The 21,049-nt window shown below is 42.5% G+C and overlaps 1 protein-coding gene across 1 annotated transcript; it reads right to left on the bottom strand.

The window, feature by feature from the left end:
* Positions 1-987: 987 nt before the first annotated feature.
* On the bottom strand, positions 988-20,489 carry pik3cg (phosphatidylinositol-4,5-bisphosphate 3-kinase, catalytic subunit gamma). Its single transcript, XM_087830502.1, has 24 exons — positions 20,340-20,489; positions 19,007-19,226; positions 18,750-18,921; positions 18,368-18,630; positions 15,034-15,120; positions 14,841-14,941; positions 14,543-14,712; positions 14,270-14,457; positions 12,550-12,657; positions 12,352-12,436; positions 11,838-12,267; positions 11,644-11,742; positions 11,427-11,562; positions 8,256-8,321; positions 7,995-8,138; positions 7,156-7,237; positions 6,309-6,412; positions 6,010-6,156; positions 5,836-5,926; positions 5,573-5,703; positions 3,543-3,654; positions 3,251-3,408; positions 3,044-3,125; positions 988-2,823 (listed from the first exon to the last, which is right to left on the bottom strand). The coding sequence occupies exons 2-24, from the start codon at positions 19,217-19,219 to the stop codon at positions 2,624-2,626; spliced, it is 3,369 nt and encodes a 1,122-aa protein (XP_087686628.1). The 5' UTR covers positions 19,220-19,226; positions 20,340-20,489; the 3' UTR covers positions 988-2,623.
* Positions 20,490-21,049: the final 560 nt, after the last annotated feature.

Here is a 21,049-nt window from a genome sequence, read left to right as displayed (position 1 = left end):
GGGATAACTATTAGGAAGGAAAAGGGGAGCTGAACAGTGAAAAATACAGGGAAAAAAGAGGAGCAGAGGAAAGGATGAGACTGGTTTCTATGATGTCGAGCTTTGGGACGTGTAAATGTAGAGACAAACTTGTGGTCTTGTGCCATCTTGTGGTAAAAGTGGACTTCCATCGTTGAAGTACACTCACCAGACACTTTATTAGGCACATGTTGCTCATACTAAGTTGGACCGCCTTTACCTTCAGAACTGCTTCAATTCTTCATGGCATGGATTCAACAAGGTGCTGGAAACACTTCAGAGATTTTTATCCATGGGCATGATGGAAGCTTTGAATTCAGTAAATGTCTTGACATAATCCAGAAACCAGTTTGAGAGTTTTGTGACATGGGGTGTTATCCTACTCAAAGTAGCCATCAATAGATAGCATTGTTTAAAAGCCTGCCCGAGTGTACCTTAGTCGGTATTAAGGGGCCAAAAGTTTGCTAAAAATATATCCCCTACACCATTACTCTATTACCACTAGCAGCCTGAATCGTTGACACAAGGCAACACAGATCCATGCACTGATGTTGTATATTGCCAAATTCTCACCCTTTCATCCGAATGTTGAGGCACCAATTAAAACTCAGACCAGGCAACATTTCCCTGTCTTCTTTTCTCCAATTTTGGTGAAACTGTACAAACTCTAGACTCTGTTTCCTGTTCTTAGCTGATATGAGTAGCAACTCGTGGGTTCTCCTGCTGCTGTAATCCATCTCCATCAAGGTTTGACATGACATGTTGTGCATTCAGAGATGCTCTTTTGCACACTTCTTGGCTGTAGTGAGTGTTACTGTGAAAGGACATGACTTACATTGAACAGCACACACGTTTCAGTCCTTTTATTGTCCGGAATCAACGTCTACGGGCAATTACACGCACAAAAAGGCTTGATTATAAAATGTTCTTTCTGCTAAAAAAAAGAAGAAGAAGAAGAAGAAGAAGAAAGTTTTCCATCTTTCCAATAATGTTTTAATGCAAACTTTAAAGAAAACACTGATTGTCAAACTGCTGCATTTAACTTTCTTTTAGCTTTTATCTCCAACATAGATACATGGATACTACTGATATGGAAAGACAACACGATCCCACTTCCTGTTTATTTCAGAGAAACTGTGGAAAGACAAAAGTACATATTCATACAGTAAGCTGCAACTTATCTCTGTACATGGCTGTTATTTTAAACGTTAAGACAGCAAACAGCCATAAAACAGACTGAAACATGTTTTTAAGTCATTACATAATTAGAAGTTGGAAATTCCAGTTTTAAAGACATCGAACAGTTTTTCCTTAATGGGCAGTGCAAATAAAAACCACTTTCACATATAAATAATAAGCCTCTCATTAAGCACAAAGTTGGATGTGTTATATTATTTGCAATCTCTGAAAAGGAGAATCTAAGTATTTCAATAAACTCTTGCATACTAGTCAAATACATATATTAAACATTTAATTACCTGGACACTGAAACACTACTAAAATACTCTGACCACATTTAAAACATTTTTTAAGGATGAACGTAAACATTGCAAAGATCCGTTTTTTACTGTTTGCTTCTGTTTTTAAAGCTTTCTTTTTAACTACTGCATTTAGTGGTGTCACTAAAGCAGACAGATTCAGTGCTTTTAAGTCTTAGGTCACTCCTATTTTGCATCTAAAAATGACACATTTGATGTTTGACATGGTCCATTGTGCAGTGAAAACAGTCACACCTGTATTTGGTTTATCTCTCCCCTTGGTCTGAATCATAGCATATAACCTTTAGCGCAAAGCTAACTGGTGTTTGCAGGAATGGATCAGCAGATAAAATTTAAGTTGAAGTCTCAGTTTAGTGACGTTTTGTAGACAGTGACATCCCATTATTTAGCGAAATATCTCATTTCAGATGGTCTCAGCTCATTCGCACAGGCCTAGAGACTCATCAGGCCATCTCCCCCGGCAACCTCTAGTTACTAGGCAAAACTGTGTATTTGGCAACCACTTGGCAAGTGGCTCCTGGAAGTTGGGGAAGGTTGCCAGGTGACATCAGCGTGATTGTTTTGGTCACTATTAGATTGCCACAGTTTCCCGTAGCTTGCATGGAAGACAGCAATTTGTTTGCAAGCAGCCTTGACTTGAAAAAGCGCACCACAAACAGGAAACAGAGAAGGTTCACCTTCAAAGTAAAAGTTCTGCCTTACCACTGGAACCAACACATTTCAAAAGGCCCAACTTTTACTTTGAGGGCAAATGTGCTCCGTTTCTGGTTTGTGTTGCACTTTTAACAGTTTCACTACAGCTGGGTGAGCAGTTTTCAAGTGTTTGCAGACAAGTTAGCATCTTCCTTGAAAAAGCAACCAGAAAGAGGTTTTTGTTGCAGAACTGTATATCTCTTTAAACCACTCTCAAAAACTTGTTGAGAACACGGTTTTCCCTCGTGACCAGTGGCTGTCCAATGGTCACCGACCAGTCTCTAGATGCCTAAAACACCACTTTCAAAAATACATTGTGTGCAAACATTTTAAAACCTTCTAGATTGTCTTCAGATTTTAAGACTCTTCAGTCATTGACTTTTTTTTTTTCATGGAATACGTCTTAGTAAGTCCTAAGTGGACCGTTTCTCCACACCCTGCTTGATTCCCAGGACCAGATGAACAAACCAGTTAATCTGAACCATCCAGCCTTTCTCCCTGCAGATCTCTATCTGGTCCAGCAGGTGGCGCTGTGCCTCATCTTCACTGCGACCAACAGTCAGGGCCTCGCGGATGTACTCGATGTCCTCCTTACTAGTCAGCTGAGGCATTCCTGTTAATGAAAGAAAAATAAGTGTCTTTTTTAAGTCAAAGCATGAGCATGTCTTAGTTTCACTTCACTTCGGTATCAATATCTAAAAAAATTTAAAATCTGTTTAAAACTACTTGTCACCGGTGAGCCAGTCATGGGTACAACTGGACCAACCTGTGAGAATGACATTATTATTATTTTTTTAATAACTGGATGTTGTGGTATCAGGAGGAGATTGTACCAGTCATAAGCATCATGGAGAAAAGAATGATGAGCAGGTTGGTGTGATGCCGAAGGGCGAGGTAAGCCTTCACGCACACGTCCTGAAACACAGAGGATGTTCATATAGACAAATGTGACTAACTGGTGTTTGCATGAATCTGCATGAATTTAAGAATGGGACGTGTGTGTTCCTGCATCTATATTGTATTGACATGAAAAAAAGCACCTGGAACTTCTGGAAGTGGGGGCTACTTTTCTTCCCCGAAGTTCCCATAACATACAGGAAGTCTGGTGTGAGCACAAAGGGAACCCACTCCTTACTGATTCCCATGAAACTCTTGTAATTCCCCAGGATGTGACCAAAGTCGATGTGGAAGAGATTCCCTGCAGAAACACAAAGGAGGTCTGTTAGTGTGGTGCCACTCGAGTTTCATTTCTTTCTAAAAATAGCCCATTTTTGTAATTATTTAATCTGTATTTTGTCTGACAGTGACGTGAAAACGCAGATGTAAGATTACCAGATTCAGTGATCATGATGTTGTCGTTATGGCGATCTCCAATACCCAGGACGTATGTAGCCACACAGTATCCACCACAGGAGTACAGGAACCTCTCCACAGCCTGCTGGAACTACAACACAGACAACAGTTTTTAGCTCCGTTTCCATGCAATCATGTTCTCGTGTACGACAACATCCAGGCTGTAACCCATCCAGCTTTGATTAGTGAGCTTCACACTAATACTGCAGCTGTTAAAAACATGCACAAGGACATTCAGCTCCTCATGAAGACCCAAGTTTAATCATCACGACTAATGCAATGGCTAAAGCCCTTACACTGACCTAAGCTTAACTTTATCTTAACCCTTTAAACCAAGTCTTAAATCTCAAAGAGGTCTTTGAAAGGGGTGTGGAAAAAATGAAATACCATCACTCTTACAGCCTAAAAGTGTATCAAAGACAGATTATTACACAATGTGTTTTCTAAATTCTGTGTCAAATTTATTAATTTTCATCTTCAGTTTTCTTGAACAAATGACTTGCGTCGCACAGTCTCCAGTTTGCATGAGCAGTTGTTATGAAAGCTCCAACACAGAATCTGCCCACTGGGAACATGCAGAGGCACAAACACACACACACACACACACACACAGTGAGTGTATCTTCGCATCAGTCCTTGTTTCAGAAGTGTAGCTTTCTGACTGCCTGCATGTGATGCATTTTGGACACATCTGTAAATTGTAGCTTTAACAAATAACCTCAGTTACACTCTCGCCCAACAGACGCTGCACTATTAAAAGCCAAGTGAGCACACTCACTCACACACACAACAATACTGTTTTGGAAAGAGAACAGCCATAATTATACGGTGGCAGGTTAAATTGATGGTATGTGTGTGAGTCACTGCTGATAAACAAAAGCACCCAAGAAGCCCAAGGAGCAGAGTCAAAGCTAACTGAGCTAGATTAGGGAAGATTAGATTTGTAAAGACTTGTACTTACGTTATATTGACCCCTTTATTTGAAACTCTGGCCATATTTAATATGAGAATCCATTATTGTAACAGAGTTAATGCCAAAAGTGATAAAAAGAGTAACAGGTCCCCTTTAAGAAACTTTGACCTTGTAGTTACTGGAAACATAACTCGGTTTAAAAAAACCACGCAGAGGAAAAAGCGCAGACTGTGGGAGTGCAGGTGTCTGTGCTAAAAGTAGCGCACGTGGGTGCCATGGCGACAGGAAAAACTCTGACGGTTGCTTCCTTCCTCTCTCTTCCTCTCTTCAAAGTGTCATTTCCTCTGATCTAATAAAGTCTACAAAACTGGTCTTATCAACACAGTTACTTAATGCATGCACTGCGTGCAAGGCTTGTAACTAAAGCTTTGCTGATCAGCGACATGTAATCAAGTATAATGATGAATTGGAGCAGAGGTATCAAATATGGAGGACAGGGACCAGAATCGGCCTGACAAAGACTTCGATCCGGTCAGCTGGATTGCTTTGCGAAAATGGAAGTAGGGCATAAAAAAGTCCACCCCCACGTCTATCACCATTCCCCAATGCAATTATGTAATGGATCAAAAAAAACTAGATGACAGCTTTGTAATGCAGTTTTTTTATTTGAGACTTCTACATCATCCGTGTGATTTTTTTAAGCAATAAATTGTTTTAAAAAATCCCAGCTGCACATCACTGAGCGCCAGTTGACTGCTGACTGACGAGGAATGCGAGCAGCATGAAAAATCATCAAAGATGGAAAATACAGCATGAAAAGCACAATGACAGCAGTGGAAACTTCATTGTTTAGCACTTGGTTTCCCTTCAGCTCTTTGCGTGTTAGGACTTCGCTCTTCACCGCAGCTGATTGACCACAGGACAAACAAGTGCAGCCCGCAGACCGGTTGTACTGCATATTTTTGACACTGACCCCATCTGACAACAAACACTCTCTGTAGGTAGACAGGCTGTCCACGACTGCCCGCAGACTGTCTTCGTGCAACCCCCGCTCAAGCGTAAAACCAACATAAGCTGTCAGTGGTACAGTACGTACCTTGTCCTCACTGACACACTTGTCCCGGAGCCACTGGTAGAGGATTTCATCTTTAAATGCGCCGGTGCTTCCCACAACACTCTGCTGGATGTTGGCGATGGTGGTGGCGTCCTTAACAATCTCAATCATGCCTACAGTGATGCAATAAAGAGCGATGACACACTATTTTGGATTTGTGAGGCTCACATGATCAGCCTTGGTTGCTATAAATGAGGGACACAGGATCTAATATGTTTTCTGTGTCTCTGCAGGGAATAACCGACCTATCTTATTTCCAGTGGAGATGCAGCCGTACGGTAAAAGACAGAGATCCAGCGATTCGGTCTCCCAGATCGACTCCATGATCAGCAGAATCTGCAAAGAAGACAGACGGAGTGCTACAGAACTTTTCTTCTCATAACTGTCTCAGTCCTGTCTAAGGCTGAGCTGCTACACACCTGCAGGATGAGCATATCCTGTCTGAGATCATCACCGTCTTTGAAGATGATGCCTATGGGGTCTTTGGAGAGAGTGGTGGAGTCGGCCCGTTTGAACTGCAGCCACAGCGGCTTCTTCTTAGACGCCATCACTTTGCACTGCTCAATCTACATAAAGATAAATTGTTTTCATCAATAAATTCAGTCATTTATAGATACAAATCTGACGTCTCTGCCCAGAAATAAGCACTTATGAGAGCTGAAAGTTGTTCTGATTTCAGTGTTTGTTGCAGGGCCGTGTTGATGTGTTTGCTCCTCACCAGCAGGGCTCCAGCTCTTAGTCCTGGATCATAAGGAACTCTGAAGCTCTCTGGCAGACCAGAGGACTGCAGATTCTCCAGCTTCTGACGCAACTGAAACACCACTGAAAAACACACACTTCTTTCTTTACACGTCTTTTCAAGTCTTAGTGCAAATTAGAAGGTTTAGAATAGTCAGAGTAATATTGACACATCTGACCGTACAGTACATACATGCAACCATGTATTCATACAACAGACATGCTTTACACATGCTTAGATACAAATGCTGGTGTTAACCACAGAAAGTACAAACCAGAATAAACTAGTGACGAATGTTTAGCAAAGAAAGGTAACCGTAGACGTTTAAAGCAAAAGTTTGGGGTGCAAACCTCAAAAGTGTGATATTCTGTTGATAACAGAATAAATAAATGTGGAAGAAAAAGTCAGCAGTTTCACTGTATAAGCAGGACCAAAGCCTTGGAGGGTTTGTATTTAAAACTGAAACCATCCATCTTCTTCCACATATCCACTTTGGGGTTTGCAAGGGCACTGGAGCCTATTCCAGCTGTCATAAGACAAGAGCTGAGCTTACACCCTGGGCTAACACAGAGAGACAACCATTCATGCCTAACTGAGTTTACTGTCACCAGTTAACCTAACGGGCATGTCTTTGGACTGTAGGGGGAAACCAGAGTGCTCTGAGCACGTGCAAACTCCACACAGAAAGGCCGGCAGGTTTGAACTACAAGCTCGAAGCACAAAGCACGAAGGAGTACCACTAAATTACTTTAAAAAATAAGCAAATAATGCACGTTCATGCTACACGATATAGGCTCATATCAGTGCTTCTGTTTCTGCTCCTCACCTTGTGGCGTAACATCATACTTGTCTGCAGACATGGTCTTGATCTCACGGGTGACTTTCTGCAGAGCCTCTGTCATATCCACCTGCAAGCATCAGGACTTTCTGTCAAAGATGTGTTCAAACCCAACCCCCCAAACACCTTTCTAGGCAGCTTTCTCGTCATTTCATTAAGAAGTCTTCGGCAAAGCTCTTCTTTGGTCAGCTGCTCTTTGTTCCCTTCTCTGTAAAGATTATCCCAAATTTGGACTCCGTAAGACATGCTGCCACCAGTGTTGATTTTGCTGACCAACAATTTTTTGTCACAATTTTCATCAATGACTTCTTTTTCTCTGATGAAAAGAAAAATGATAACTAAATAAAAGTGAATGCACGAGGACAGAAACTAGCGAATAAAAACGAGATGAAAAAATTCTGAACGGAAAATTCCAATCAGAACTATTAAGTTGTCTAGAAAGGCGGGACAAGTTTGGAAGTGATCCAATCAGAAGTAATCACCATGTGCAGTGAGGCTCATTTGATGTGCCCCCAGGATCAGTACAGCTGGTTCACACTGTGTCTCATGAAAACGTCACAAAATCTCAACGCTTGGGAGGAAGAGATGAGCAGACATATGGAAACATTTCACATGTGACATCAAGGAAAATTAAAAAGCTTTGAAAACCGTGTTACTCTAATTATGACTAAAACTACATTTAAATTTGCTGTCAAAGTTATTGATGGTTGCCCCTAATTTTCCCTTCTTTAAGAAAGGCGTCTTCACAGCCTGCCCTTCAGACCATGCGTATCACATTTTCACAGTACTATACAATTGTGGAAACATCTATAAATAGAGCGTGTCACCTGCTTCCGGAAGTCCTGCAGCATATTTTCACCACAGCCTCTGAGGTAGGCCTCCAGGAGGACAGCGTACCTCTGCTGGTAGTGCTTGGACTGAGCGATTTCACTCCGCAGGAACCAGAAGAGAAAATGACCGATACGCTTACTCTGCAAAAGAAAAACAAAAGGTGTTGTTTAACTTAACATTTTTGACTGCAGTTATCGTGCTAGTAAAACACACACAGGCTGAAATGACATAAAACAGGCAGACACATGTCTGCTTACCCTCAGAGCTCTCTTCAGCAGGAACCTGACTAGAGCGCTGTCATGGTAGGGCTCAAACTTGACTGCCTGCAGGACACAAACACATAAACAAAGCAGCTAACATGATTTCTGATGATAGCACAATGTGTGCTCTACAACAAGCCTGTGTGACCTCTAGTGTTGTGCAATGCACAAAAAGGAAAATGAAACATTGTTCCTACTCCAAAGCACGTGGTGGTGGGCTTTCTAACAACATCATGCTCTCTTCTCTTTGTACATGTTGCTGTTGGGATTAATTTTTAGAAAATACAACATCTCCTTTCACTGTTATGTTGACAATATCCAGATTTATTCACCTTTGAAATCCGACGTGTCTGCTTCTTTGCAACCTCTGTTCAACTGTTTGCATGAAGTTAAAATTTGGTTATCACATAATTTTCTTACATTGAACGAGAATAAGACCGAAATCATAGTCTTTGGTAGTCACACTCCGCTAGACCAGTTAGCTGATGCACTCGGCCCTCTCGCTAGCCATCTCTCGCTCACTGTAAGAAACCTTGGAGTGTTCCTGGAGGGCTCTTTTAAACTTGAGAAACACGTCTCCACTGTGGTAAAAAACAGCTTTTGCCAGTTGCATCAGATATCCAAAGCAAAGCCGTTCCATCCTTTAAAGGACCTTGAAAAGCTTGTCCACGCATTTATCACATCCAGATTGGACGACTGTAACTCCCTCTGCTCGGGCCTCCAACACTTCTCTTTACCGGCTTCAGTTACCGGCGCGTCTTTTAACATGTACGAGAATCTATGAACGCATAATTTTAGCCAAATTACATCATCCCTGTTAAATATCGCATAGATTTTAAAATTCTTTTGTTCACTTTTAAAATTCTGAATAAATTAGCGCCCAGCTATCTTTCTGAACTACTCCACTTATACAATCCCAGCAGAGCACTTAGATCATCCAATCACAGTCTCCTAGCACAACCTAGGTCTCGAATGAAGTCGAGAGGTGACCAGGCCTTTGCAACCGTGGCACTCAGACTCTGGAATAACCTCCATGTTCATATTTGTACTGCCAAGTCTATCCAGTCTTTTAAATCACGTCTTAAAACTTATCTTTTTACTTTGGCTTTTGATTCTAACTAGTTGGCTGTTGTGTTGTTACCTATTGTTTGTTTTATTTGTCTCATGCTTTTACTGACTGTGAAGCACTATGGTCAACACTGTTGTTTTAATATGTGCTATATAAATAAATTTTGATTTGAGAACTGCCTTTTAACAGAGGCTACAGTGTGTTGGGAAGCAGCATGGACTGGCAGTAAAGCAAGTGCAATGAAAACACAGAAGTAACTGTGCTCCAACATAACTGCTATTTAAATGTTGCAGTTATGTTGTATTCTTTCACGTTCACCCTACAAAGACTTTGACACATGCATGTTCTGGAGAATTTTGATGGTATAATATATTCCACAGATCAGTGAGATGTCATAACTGCATTTAGGAAGATGTCTTTCTCCTAAAAGGCTCTTTTGTTGGCCACGGCTGACGACTGATACAGTATCGCTCATGCAAAGCTGACTGCAGAGTCAACTAAACTCACAGCATGAAACAGTGAATCAGACAGAGTGAGAGTGTAAATGCAAAAGAGGCTTGGTCCTCTCGAGCTAATATTTATCCGCCCAGTCAAATGTTAGTGGTTACACATCTGAAATGAACAATAAACAACTGTAACAGCAGCAGAGTGTGTGCTCATCAGCACCGCATCATAAACTCACAACAACACAAAACTTGGCAGCAGCAATGTAAAGCAGGCAGTGTGTGTTTTCGTTCACCAAACAAACTGCCAGCGCAGGATTAAAGTGTAGCATGTCTGCGCTAGGCTATGCTAACCAGCGTCACATAGATACCAGAGCCTGAATCTGACACAGGAAACGAATGTCCAACTTTAAAGTGCAAACAGTCTCACATCATCGACACATCAACACAGAAACTGTAAAAGATCAACTTTAGCATTCAGCAACATTTTAAAAAATGCATTAGATTGATTGTTTTGTAAGCAAATGTGGTTTCAGCTGCCAAAAGAATACAGCAGGATACAAAATGTACCATCTGTTTCCTGGTTGTAGATGGAGGACAGAAAAGTACTGTGCAAGTACAGCGAGTACATGTTAGGTATGCAAATGTTAGCGGCAGATAACAGCTGATTTTAATGCCAGCCCACGTCAGTCGATGACCTCAGCTGATACTTTTACAGCCTTCTTCGATTACAATTGGAGACTCTCACATTGGGCGCCACTTTATTAGGTACACCTCACTAGTGTCAAACTGGACCCATTTTTGGCTTCAGAAGTTTCCTGATGCTTCATGGCACAGATTCCTCTGTGCTGAGACCTTACTCCCTCCCTCCATCTTTAGTAGGGGTGGGGGAAAAAAATCGATACTGTGTAGTATCGTGATATTTTGTTTGCTAATAATGTATCGATACAGGGGCAGCAGAAATCGATATTTTGTTACAAAAAAGGTTTTTGTGCTCTGACTTCAGAGCATGTTGATCCTTTTTCTGAGCAAGAATCCTGACATTCCTTCACTGTCCAAATGTGTTTAACTTTTTTTTGGCAGCAATAAACATGACAGTTTACTTATTTTAATTTAAGACATGTTTTATTTTAATTAAGTTTAAAACTTTTTTATTTAATGTAAAATTATATTTTGTTTTAATTTACTTTCAAATTCTTCAGTTGCTGAAGGGGCTGCATAGTTTTCATAAACTGCATAGTTCAGAATAGCTATAATTGTACCAGATGGTTGCGTTCAGTTAAGTTGGACTAGACTGTAATACAAACCGTTCAGTTTGTCAAGAATAAAACTGAAATGAAAGACTGAGTGTGAGACTTTGATATTAGAGAAAATGAATATTGATAAAGTTTACCTTTATGTACAGAATCTGAATATCGCAAAATATTTTAAAAAATTGCAATAATATCGTATCGTGCGTTAAGTATTGTGATAATATCGTATCGTGGGATGTATGGTGATTCCCACCTCTAATCTTTAGCTCTGAATGCACATGTACAGAAAGGTAGGAAGGTCCTAGAAAAGAGCTGATGGCTAATTCTGTGACTGAAGTGGTTCTTACTCAGATTAACCAAATATTATTTATATTAAAATAAAAGGAAAAAAGACAGGGTGTACCTGTACAAGCTGGAGAAGATATCGGAGCACATCATCATCCTCCAGCGTCTCCAGCTTCCTGACAGCCATTGAGCGAACCTGTGCATCTGAGTAGTGGCAGTCAAGCAGCTGCATGGCCAGGCCAACATCCAGACCACTGCAAAGCAATGTTATGGTGAAAGGTGATACGACATTGATCCTAAACACAGTGCAGTGGCAGTTTGAAACGCTCTTGTACCTGGTGTCCCATGCGCTGCTGCGCTCCAGCAGTCGATGCGTCGCCAAAACATCTTCCTGTTTCCCCCATCTGACTGAGCCCAGCAGCTTTGGGTAGGCCCTAAGGGCAAGACATTTGTTATCAGTACTTTGGGGCAAAACATTACTTTATTGTCCATTTAATTTGAAAGGACAAATAAAGAAATAAATCAGTACCTGGGGTCACGCATACATTCGTGTCTAAAGTGCCACAGCAGCTCTTTGTCCTCAGGGCTGAGGGGATGTAGGGGATCGGTACCTACAATGGCCTCAAACTGCTTTTTCAAGTGGTTTGGCATCTCTCTCTGACCCCGCTCCCCTCCCTCTGCGTCTTCACCCCCAACAGCCCAGTCCCGGCCCACATCCCGGCTCTTGGGTAGCACCACAGGGTAGCAGTATTTGTCTAGCAAAATGGCGATGGCCATGGAAGAGGCCTTGTCTGGGTTCGTGGCTGAGGTGAGCTTGTCCGCGTTGATGCTACTGCTGCTTTCCTCGCTCTTTTCTGGCATTTTCCACATGTGGAGGATAAACTCCCCCTGGCGGAGCAAGGAGCGGTGATCGATCAGGAGCAGGTTCACGTAGTACAGGAGACGACTCTTGGTCTTTCCTGAAAGCCGGGTGAACACACAGAATAAAGCATTGCTCTGTAGATTTTCAACATGTGAAAGAACAGAAAGGGAGAGGACTTTACCATCAAGACTGCTGCTTCCTGCTGTACTCTCTTGATAAGAGCTTCCTTTGGAATTTGAGATCTGGGGTTGCTTCCCACAGATCACCTGGGTGGGAAACCATTATGTAACAAAAGTACAATAGTTACAGCTTAATGATTATTTATTCTACCAACAAACAGAGAATGATAACAGCACCAGAAAGAAATTTCTTAGATTACCTGGAGGTTAAGGCATGCCCCCTTAGGCAGATCCTTGATCTTAATGTTAAACTCCAGCCAGCAGTTCCACAGCACTTCTTCACTGAAAGTTTTAGAGGTGGTTCTCTCCTTAAAAACATAAAAAAATAAAAAATAAAACACTGCTTTTATCACCCTCCAGCCTTTTTCAAACCCATCTATTTCATATATTTTCATGCTGCTTATACATTTGTGGGCAGAAGTCATCACGGGCATGAATGTGAGGGTAATTTGGAGCTTCCAATGATTTCTTTGAACTGTTCTTTTTCTAAGGTGGCATACATCTTTAGTTCAAAAGCAAGAAGTGAGTGCACAAATTTGAAATTCCTTTGAATTTTCTTTAATCCACCCTTAAAGTATACATAAAGGGTCTAAAATATACATGCTGCTGCCACTAATGTTGGGTTAAATGTCCCTTAGCAAGTTGCACCTGAACCAGGTGCTATTAGTAGCCAACAATAAATCTCGCTGTATATTTGCCTATTCTTCTTGGCAGAATTGGTAGAGTTCATTTAAATTGGTTGGTTTCCTGGCACAGACCCAGCATTTAAGCATAGTCCATGAATTTTGAAGAGGCTGAGGTCAGAGCTTTGCCAAAGCTGTTCAGGAAGCATAATGGGCCATTATGTTTAAACTGCAGATTCCAGGATCAGCAGTTTAAACAACTGTTAATGTAAGTACATGTTAGCTGGATGTCTTACCGTTTTACCAAACAGTCACCCTCAGAGGGTAGAAAACTGGTCTGAATGTTCAGAAACAACCAAGGCTCAAGCTTGCCATGAACTGGAAAAGTGCTGGAACACCAGTGTCACTGTCCACAGTTAAGTGAGTTTTCCAATTCCACGGACTGAAAGGCTTGTATAGTTATATTTAACTCATTCACTCAGTGAAGCAGTGGGCAGCAATCCAGCACCCGGGGAGCTCAGTGGTACCTCAGTGCAGCCGTTGTATTTTCAAATTCAACACAAAACTGTTTTATGTCGTTTGTGACACAAACTATCTGCTAGCTAAAGATGCAGTTGCTGTATTTTTTTTCTCTGGGTGAGAAAAAAACATTAAAGTGTGACAGATGAAAGACAGGTGAACGTTAGCAATGCTCATGCTACCATTAGTGAGAGTGCACTGAAGCACCCAATCTTAGGTATACCCTACCTGGCAAGTCTCATTTTAACCTCTGTTTATATGCTAATTATTGGAAGAAGCATACACATAAACACAACAGTCACCTGAAGGTGCCTAATATTGTAAGTTAGAGACCCTATGAGGACGCACTTGGCGACATTGGGAAGGAAAAACTCCCTTTCAACAGGAAGAAACCTTCAGCAGAAGCGGAGGCTATCTCCCGCTGCCAGTTCGGGTAAGTCAAGACATGACCTGGATGCCTGAGAATCTGCATGGACCAAAACTGGATCACAGTCAGTTAAGGAAGTTAACCTCATAATAGTATTTGTCAGATAAATGCACTAAAAATGCTTCCAAAGCCACAACAAAATGATCAAAAGGTTAAGTTAATATGACCTGGTTTAGCTTTGATGAAGACCAGTAGGAAACCAGTGGTCTAAGTTTAAGTTTAATGCAATTTAAAGATAAAATAAAGGGTAAACAAAGTGTAATTTAATCTAGAGACTGCAGAGGGATCAACTTGGTTTTATGGCTGGGCTTGAATTGTCGTTTGAAAAAGTGTAGTTTTTGTCTCAATTACCTGAGCTAAAAGCTGCTGCCCGTGAAAGATGCTGGCCTCGATGTAGACAATAAACTCCGGGACTTTGGGGAGAGATGGGATGTCAATACCCAGCACCTTCACTCTGAACTTCCTGTTACAGTCCCACATGGAGATGGTGAACACCCGTTCATGGTCCTTCTCATCAATGGTCAGCTGCTCGTGGGTGCCTGAGAGGGAAAAATCAAAAGACTAGGGTTACAAGGTTGGCCATGTGGAAAGAAAATGACTGAACAGCTTAGTTTAACTGCTTACCTGCAACTCCAGTGCAGTCATCAACTTGGGCCCAGTCTTCCTTCTGGACCAGATCCAGATCGGGATCAGGAGGCATCTCCAGAACCAGGTGGATTTCCTCGCCATTCTTCAGGCACTGACGGATCCAGTTAAAGTTCTCCAGAGGCTTTTCTCCGTACAGGTACTCCTCCCTGTGGGACAGCGGCATGCTTACTCTCTAATGTAACAAATAAAATAGTAATGCTGCTCTGTTTCTCTCAACTTGGTTCTCAGTTTAAGCCATCAGCGGCTTTCAAGCCCAACTCGACGGCACGGTTACCTGCCACACACCCGCAGCACAAAGTCAGTCTCACACACATCGTCGGGGATGCCCAGCAAAGCTCTTTTATTCGATGTCTTGGCAAAAAAGCTCGCCAACACCTAAACAAGATGGCAAACTTTCAGGGAACTGTACAGGAAATAGGCAGAGGAAACAGTAAAGATTTAAGTGGAATTCATCACTGCACATCTACCAGTGTTGGTGTGTCATCAATGGAGACTTTGATGGTCTGGCTGGCTGTCCCTATGTGGATTACCACCAGGATGTGGCCATTATTGATCTGAGAGGAGGAGCAGAACACAAAAAGCAACTTGAAAGTCTAAATAAACACACACTAAGACATTTACTCCAACATTTGACCAACAGCTTGCTGACAAATGGTCAGTCATTTACGTTTTGATGCATTCTCAATCATCCAGCTAAGTAAATCTCCAAAAGTTGATTCTATTCATCTGGACGTTGCGTTTTCAGCGGGAGAAACGTTTTGTCACTTATCCAAGAGACTTCCTCAGTCTCAGCTGACTGCAGGTTTCCCCAATCTTATAAACAGTACATTTGCATAATGACAGAAACCAGCCCACTGAAGGAAAATGGGCAGGCAGGTCAGTTCCTTCATCATGATTATGCAAAAACGGCCAAAAGAGACAAGGATGTGACACCGAGGATGTGGACAAGTGGGTGAAGAATTTGTCTAACAGACAGCTCACCCAAACAGAGAAAAACATCCTTGCTAAAGGGTTGAATTTTGCTGTCACGCCAAGACAAATCCTGCTAGTGGAACTGATCACAGCCACAGAAACAACAATATTGCAGAAGTGGAAGCAGAGCAACTACGTACAAAAGTTTCGGCCTGTCGCAGCAATGCAAAGCTCCCAGCATCCAACATCACCATGGAGGAGAGGAAGGCACTCACAACAACAATGACAACAACATTATCATCCTTCCGGTAGACAGGGGTAGGTGCACAGTTTTGCTAAACCACAAAGACTATCGTGAGAAAATTTTGTCACTGCTCAGTGATGAAAATACTTATGAGCCCCTGAAACAAGACCCAGGCAGTGGCTACAGGAAGAGGGTGATAGACTGTCAGAAGCAGTTAGAACGAGACAAGGCTATTGACCGGAACTCATACCACAGGCTGTACCCAGGGGAGTCCACACCAAGTCTGTATGGTTTACCAAAGATACATAAACAGGGTGCACCTTTAAGACCGATTGTCTGTATGATCAACTCGGTCACCAATAACATCTTTAAGTTTCTGGCTTCGATCTTCAACCCGCTGGTAAGCAGCTCTGAACACCACATTCAGAACACCTTGGATTTTGTTGAGAAGGTGAGAGATGTTACCATGGAGGCAGATGAAACCATGGTCTCGTACGATGTTACATCTCTCTTCACTCGCAGTCCAGTCATGGAAGCGTTGGAGGTAGTTCGTAAGAGATTACAGGATGACCCCAACCTCAGCAACAGGACCATCGACCAAGTGTGTTTGCTTTTGGAACTGTGTCTTCATTTCACCTATTTGACATACGAGGGTCAGTACTACAGGCAGAAACATGGGTGTGCCATGGGCTCCCCAGTTTCACCCATCCTGGAAAATTTGTACATGGAAGAAGTGGAAAAGAGGGCTTTGCTATCCTACCCTGGAACACCACCAAGTCATTGGTTCAGGTATGTGGATGACACCTGGGTGCAAATCAAATCTCAGGACGTACCAGAATTCATGGATCACATTAACTCTGTGGACCGACACATCAAATTCACCAGGGAGGATATGAAAAGTGTCAAGTTAGCTTTCTGTGAGATTTCCATCAGTAATGGGGGACATCTAAAAGCTGACGTGTACCGTAAACCTACGCATACGGATCAGTATTTAAGGTTTGACTCTCATCATCCACTGGAGCATAAACTGGGTGTCATCAGGACGCTACAACACAGAGCGAACACCATTCCCACAGACACAGTGGTCAGAGAAGAAGAAAAACATCACATCAGGAAGGCCCTGAGTACATGTGGTTATCCCAGCTGGACTTTTGTCAAAGCTGGGAAGGCACCTAAAGAAAGGTCCAGCTGATCCAGGAGAGAAGGACAACGGCCGACTAAGCGAAAACCTGTAGTTATCCCGTACGTGTCAGGAGTATCGGAACAGTTGAGACGCATTTTTTCTAAACACCGCATCTCATTGGGGCATACATCGGGGAAACCAAACAACCTCTGGCGAAGCGAACAGCACAACACAGAAGAGCTACCTCGTCAGGCCAGGACTCTGCAGTCTATGGACACCTACAGGCCAGTGGACACTCTTTCAATGATGAGGATGTACACATCCTGGACAGGGAGGAACGCTGGTTTGGAGTCAAGGAGGCCATTTAGGTGAAAAGAGAAAAAGACCATCTCTGAATCAAGGAGGGGGCCTAAGTACCCTTAGGACCCTCCTCTTTTGCCATCTTACAATGCTGTGATTGCAGCCATTCCCCAACTCTCTGTGAATGGTACTCATGGCCATTAATCAGTGGTCTTTGATCAATGGTCATGAGAATTTGCATAATCATGATGAAGGAACTGACCTCCCTGCCCATTGTTCCTTCAGTGGTGCTAGTTTCAGTCATTGTGCAAATGTACTGTTTATAAGATTGGAACAGTCTCAGCTGCAGTCAGCTGAGACTGAAGAAGTCACCTGGATAAGTGACGAAACGTTTCTCCCACTGAAAACGCTTCGTCCAGATGAACAGAATCAACTTTTGGAGGGTCAGTCATTTAGTGGAACATAATTTCTAATTAAGACTAAACTGAGAAATTCATCAAACAGTTGAAAGTTCAAGTTCAGCCTGTTGATCTGCAGTTTTCTTCATGCACTATTTTCCTCATCTCATTCAAAAGCAAAACTCGCTGCTCTCATTCTCTGCCCTGTTCTCCAAGCAAATCACTCCACAGTCAGTGTTGTTGAAAGAACTTTGAATGAAGAGCCTGGGGTTTCACACTGGTAGTAATACGCTCCAGGATCCAATCACCTGTCACACAACTAGGAGGCAAATAGGTGTATACAAGGCTAGAGGAGGTGGTTTCTGTAGCAACAGACATCCCCGTCTATCCTGTAAGCTCAGGCTGGTGAAGAAAGTGGCTCTTTAGTGAACTTACTACTCCAAGTCACACTTTTATGTGTGACTAAAGCTGTATCAGTCATCAGTGCAAGCACAGAATTTATAACTCAAGAAGAAGAGAGAACAGGCAGATGAAGCGTGGAGCTAATACTTTTTTTAGGTTTCAAAATGAATTATTATGACTGAAGCAGAAGCTGTAGCAAAGGTTGGTCCATTTTTTCTTAAATAACCAAGCCCGTTTTTCTTTTCTACTTTATAATTATAGGAAAACGTCTACATCATTTTGCAGAGGCTTTCATTTAAGTCTGCAGGGCTTGGAGTTCTGGGTCAAACCTTGCATATACATATAAGTCATGTTGAACTGCAGTAATTAAAGCTAACAGTGCTAACTGTGTTATACTGTTATAAACACACACACACACACACCTTGGAGAGCAGGTGCTCAGGCAGAGGCTTGCGTGTCATCCAGGGGTCCATGGAGTAGAGCTTTGGGTCGCGTTCCGACAGCTCTATGCGTCGTGGGGTCAGCAGCTTCCTGCGTGTGAACTCCAGCTCGTCGTCATGGACGTTGCTGACATCGGTTACGTCGTAGCCAATCAGGTAGTTCAGGTAGCGCTGGTACTCCACAGACTCCTGTGAGGGCTGTGGGCGGGGCACTAGCTGAATCCGCCCCACATCCTTCTTCAGAGCTTTTGAAACGAACAAACAAATAAAAAACAATTTAACATGATTTAACAAAACATGATTTTTACATCACCGCTAAAGACCAGCTCAGACTCTGATTGCAGGTAGAAGTGGGTCGTGGTACCTCTCCAGTAGCGAATGCAGTCTAGCGTCTGGAAGACCTGGTGCTTGTCATAGATCTCGCAAACGTTGCCCTTCTTCTGGTACAACAGGATGCAATGATCAGGAGAGAAGCGCTGGTAGAACTCAGGGCACAGGTTCGAAGTCACTGCCTTCATCCACACCTGGGCTTTCACCTGAGAACGAGGCGCAGTGAAGATTTTTAACAACTACAACAGACGGTACGCGGGTCTGAGAAGAAAAGGAGTGAACGAGCCGGACCTGTTCGACAGTCCAGTTCCCAGCCACGTCCAGCTGCAGAGTGTCGGGGCCACTTCCACCCCGCGCAGCTGTGGGCAGCACAAACTCGACAGCGATCTGATCCATGGAGGTGGAGCAGGACGAGGTTATGGCTTTCTTTCTCCTCCTCCTTCGGCTCTCTTCTCGTGGTACTTCAGACTCTTCGTCGCTCACCTGGATCTGCTGCCTGTCCATCGCCTAGCTTGAGGAGGATGAGCATATGGAAATAGGAAAAAAAAAAAATCCAACGCACTGGTGTCATTAATTTGTGATGAGCCCTTCCCTTCAATAAACTCTGAAATTGGAAACATGCTGTGTTTCCTGCTGATGCTGGAAACTCAGACAGGCCACGATTGGCTGGTGAAAATATAAAATACCAAAGCATCTTCGAAGACAGACGACTCAGAGCCATCCCGGTATCAAGCATCGTCCAGCAACGCCTCCTCATGTCAGCAAAATGTTGTGTCAGCAAATTTACCCAGATTAAGAAAGACTACAACTTCAGACTTCTTCTTTTTTTTTAACTTATTTTCCATTTATTCACATCATAAATTCAGTTTACTTCTCTTTTTTTAAGATCCAGTTTTAGATTGGCATACTTCCTATAAGTTGGTATCAGAAAAAATCAGTCAGTCAGTGCAGAGGCAGATGCAGCAATCAGCCCACAGACCTTCAATGTTTTACTGACACCCCCCTCTCTCTCACACACACACACACACACAGACACACACACACACAGACACACACAGCGCTCTATAATTAGACCTATACAAGAATAATACACTTTGCAATCTAAATGTTACCTCTAACCACACTTCAGAATCAGACACAGAAAATAAACACACTGAGGGCGACTGCATGTACTGACACCGCTTTTGGGAAAGTAAAGATTTACCAAGACGGTATTACTCATATACCTCAACTAAATACTTTTTCATCTCGTTACCCCTTTTCTTTCAAATCATCTTCACTGGCTGACGTGTTCAGGATTAAATGGCTGGGGTTTCCCTTCTGCTTCTGTCACATCAGCAGAGGAAGCTTTGAAAAGCAGGAAGCAAAACTCAAAACAACATGGATGTGATTACAACTGGCTTTAGTGACAGTCTGCTGTTTTAGTGACAGTCTGCTGTTTTGACGACTGTGTCATAAACATTTAAAAACACTTGAAAAGTGACCGTGGGGCATCTACTGGTGGGGATAGTTCAGCCTGTATTTAACATGACCACAGCCGAGCAGGGTTAGCCTGTGGTGTAACGGTACAGCTGCCGCAATAATCGAAAGGAGAGGCGGTAAAATAAAATTTATAAAAACTCACCAATGAACGAAGATGGCAACGAAATCCGGAGCTTTGGACAAAAGTTTCGGCATTTATGCAGAAAGAAGAGACCACGGAATAGAGTAAAGGATACTTTCAAGCTAGGGTGCACAGTTTGTGGTTAAGGAAACGCGGCGCTTCTACTCAGAAACTTTGTCAAACTCTCTGGCCAACTTTTGCCCAGTCAGAGTCACACAGACACTTCCGGCTTCTCTCCAAAATAAAATACCATTACCCGACACCATGCTCTCGTAGACCAGTGTAGAAAGTTATTATGTATAATATTTACAGTCAGTGACCCCGCAAAGCTGAACACGCTTTCTGAAAAATACGTAAAAACAAAAAAGGGTAAAGCATTTAAATATTAAGGGCAAACTAAAGTGAAGGGATGTTTAGAGGGAGTATTTAAGAGCTATAAAAGCAATATTATTATGTATATTTATTATTTTTATTATTATGCATACTTAGTTCCCTAATTAAGTTGGTGCTTTCTGGCATCAGCATCATGCCTGATCCGATGCTGTAGAACTGCCGTTGTTCACTGCCCTCTGGCGGCTACAGTAGGAAACTACATTACTACAAATACATGCGCTCGTGAGGGGTTTAAAACCCCTCACGAGTAATTGTGAAGGAATAAGGGCAAAAATAACAAGATCCGAATTTTACGAATAAAATATGTTGAGCTACCCACTGTCGTTGTTGCTCCATTT

The sequence above is a fragment of the Neolamprologus brichardi genome, chromosome 17, assembly GCF_056152115.1.
Source record: "Neolamprologus brichardi isolate AB-2024 chromosome 17, ASM5615211v1, whole genome shotgun sequence".
Classification (NCBI taxonomy): Eukaryota; Metazoa; Chordata; class Actinopteri; order Cichliformes; family Cichlidae; genus Neolamprologus; species Neolamprologus brichardi.
The sequence above is the reverse complement of the archived record's forward strand: the minus strand, read 5'-3'. Positions and strand labels throughout refer to the sequence as shown.

Coding starts and splice junctions, on each gene's coding strand:
- pik3cg (XM_087830502.1), bottom strand. CDS start 19,219: ATGGACAGGCAGCAGATCCAGGTGAGCGACGAAGAGTCTGAAGTACCA. Junction 14,942..15,033: donor TTGATGACACACCAACACTG/GTAGATGTGCAG, acceptor CATCTTGTTTAG/GTGTTGGCGAGCTTTTTTGC. Junction 14,458..14,542: donor TGACTGCACTGGAGTTGCAG/GTAAGCAGTTAA, acceptor TTTCCCTCTCAG/GCACCCACGAGCAGCTGACC.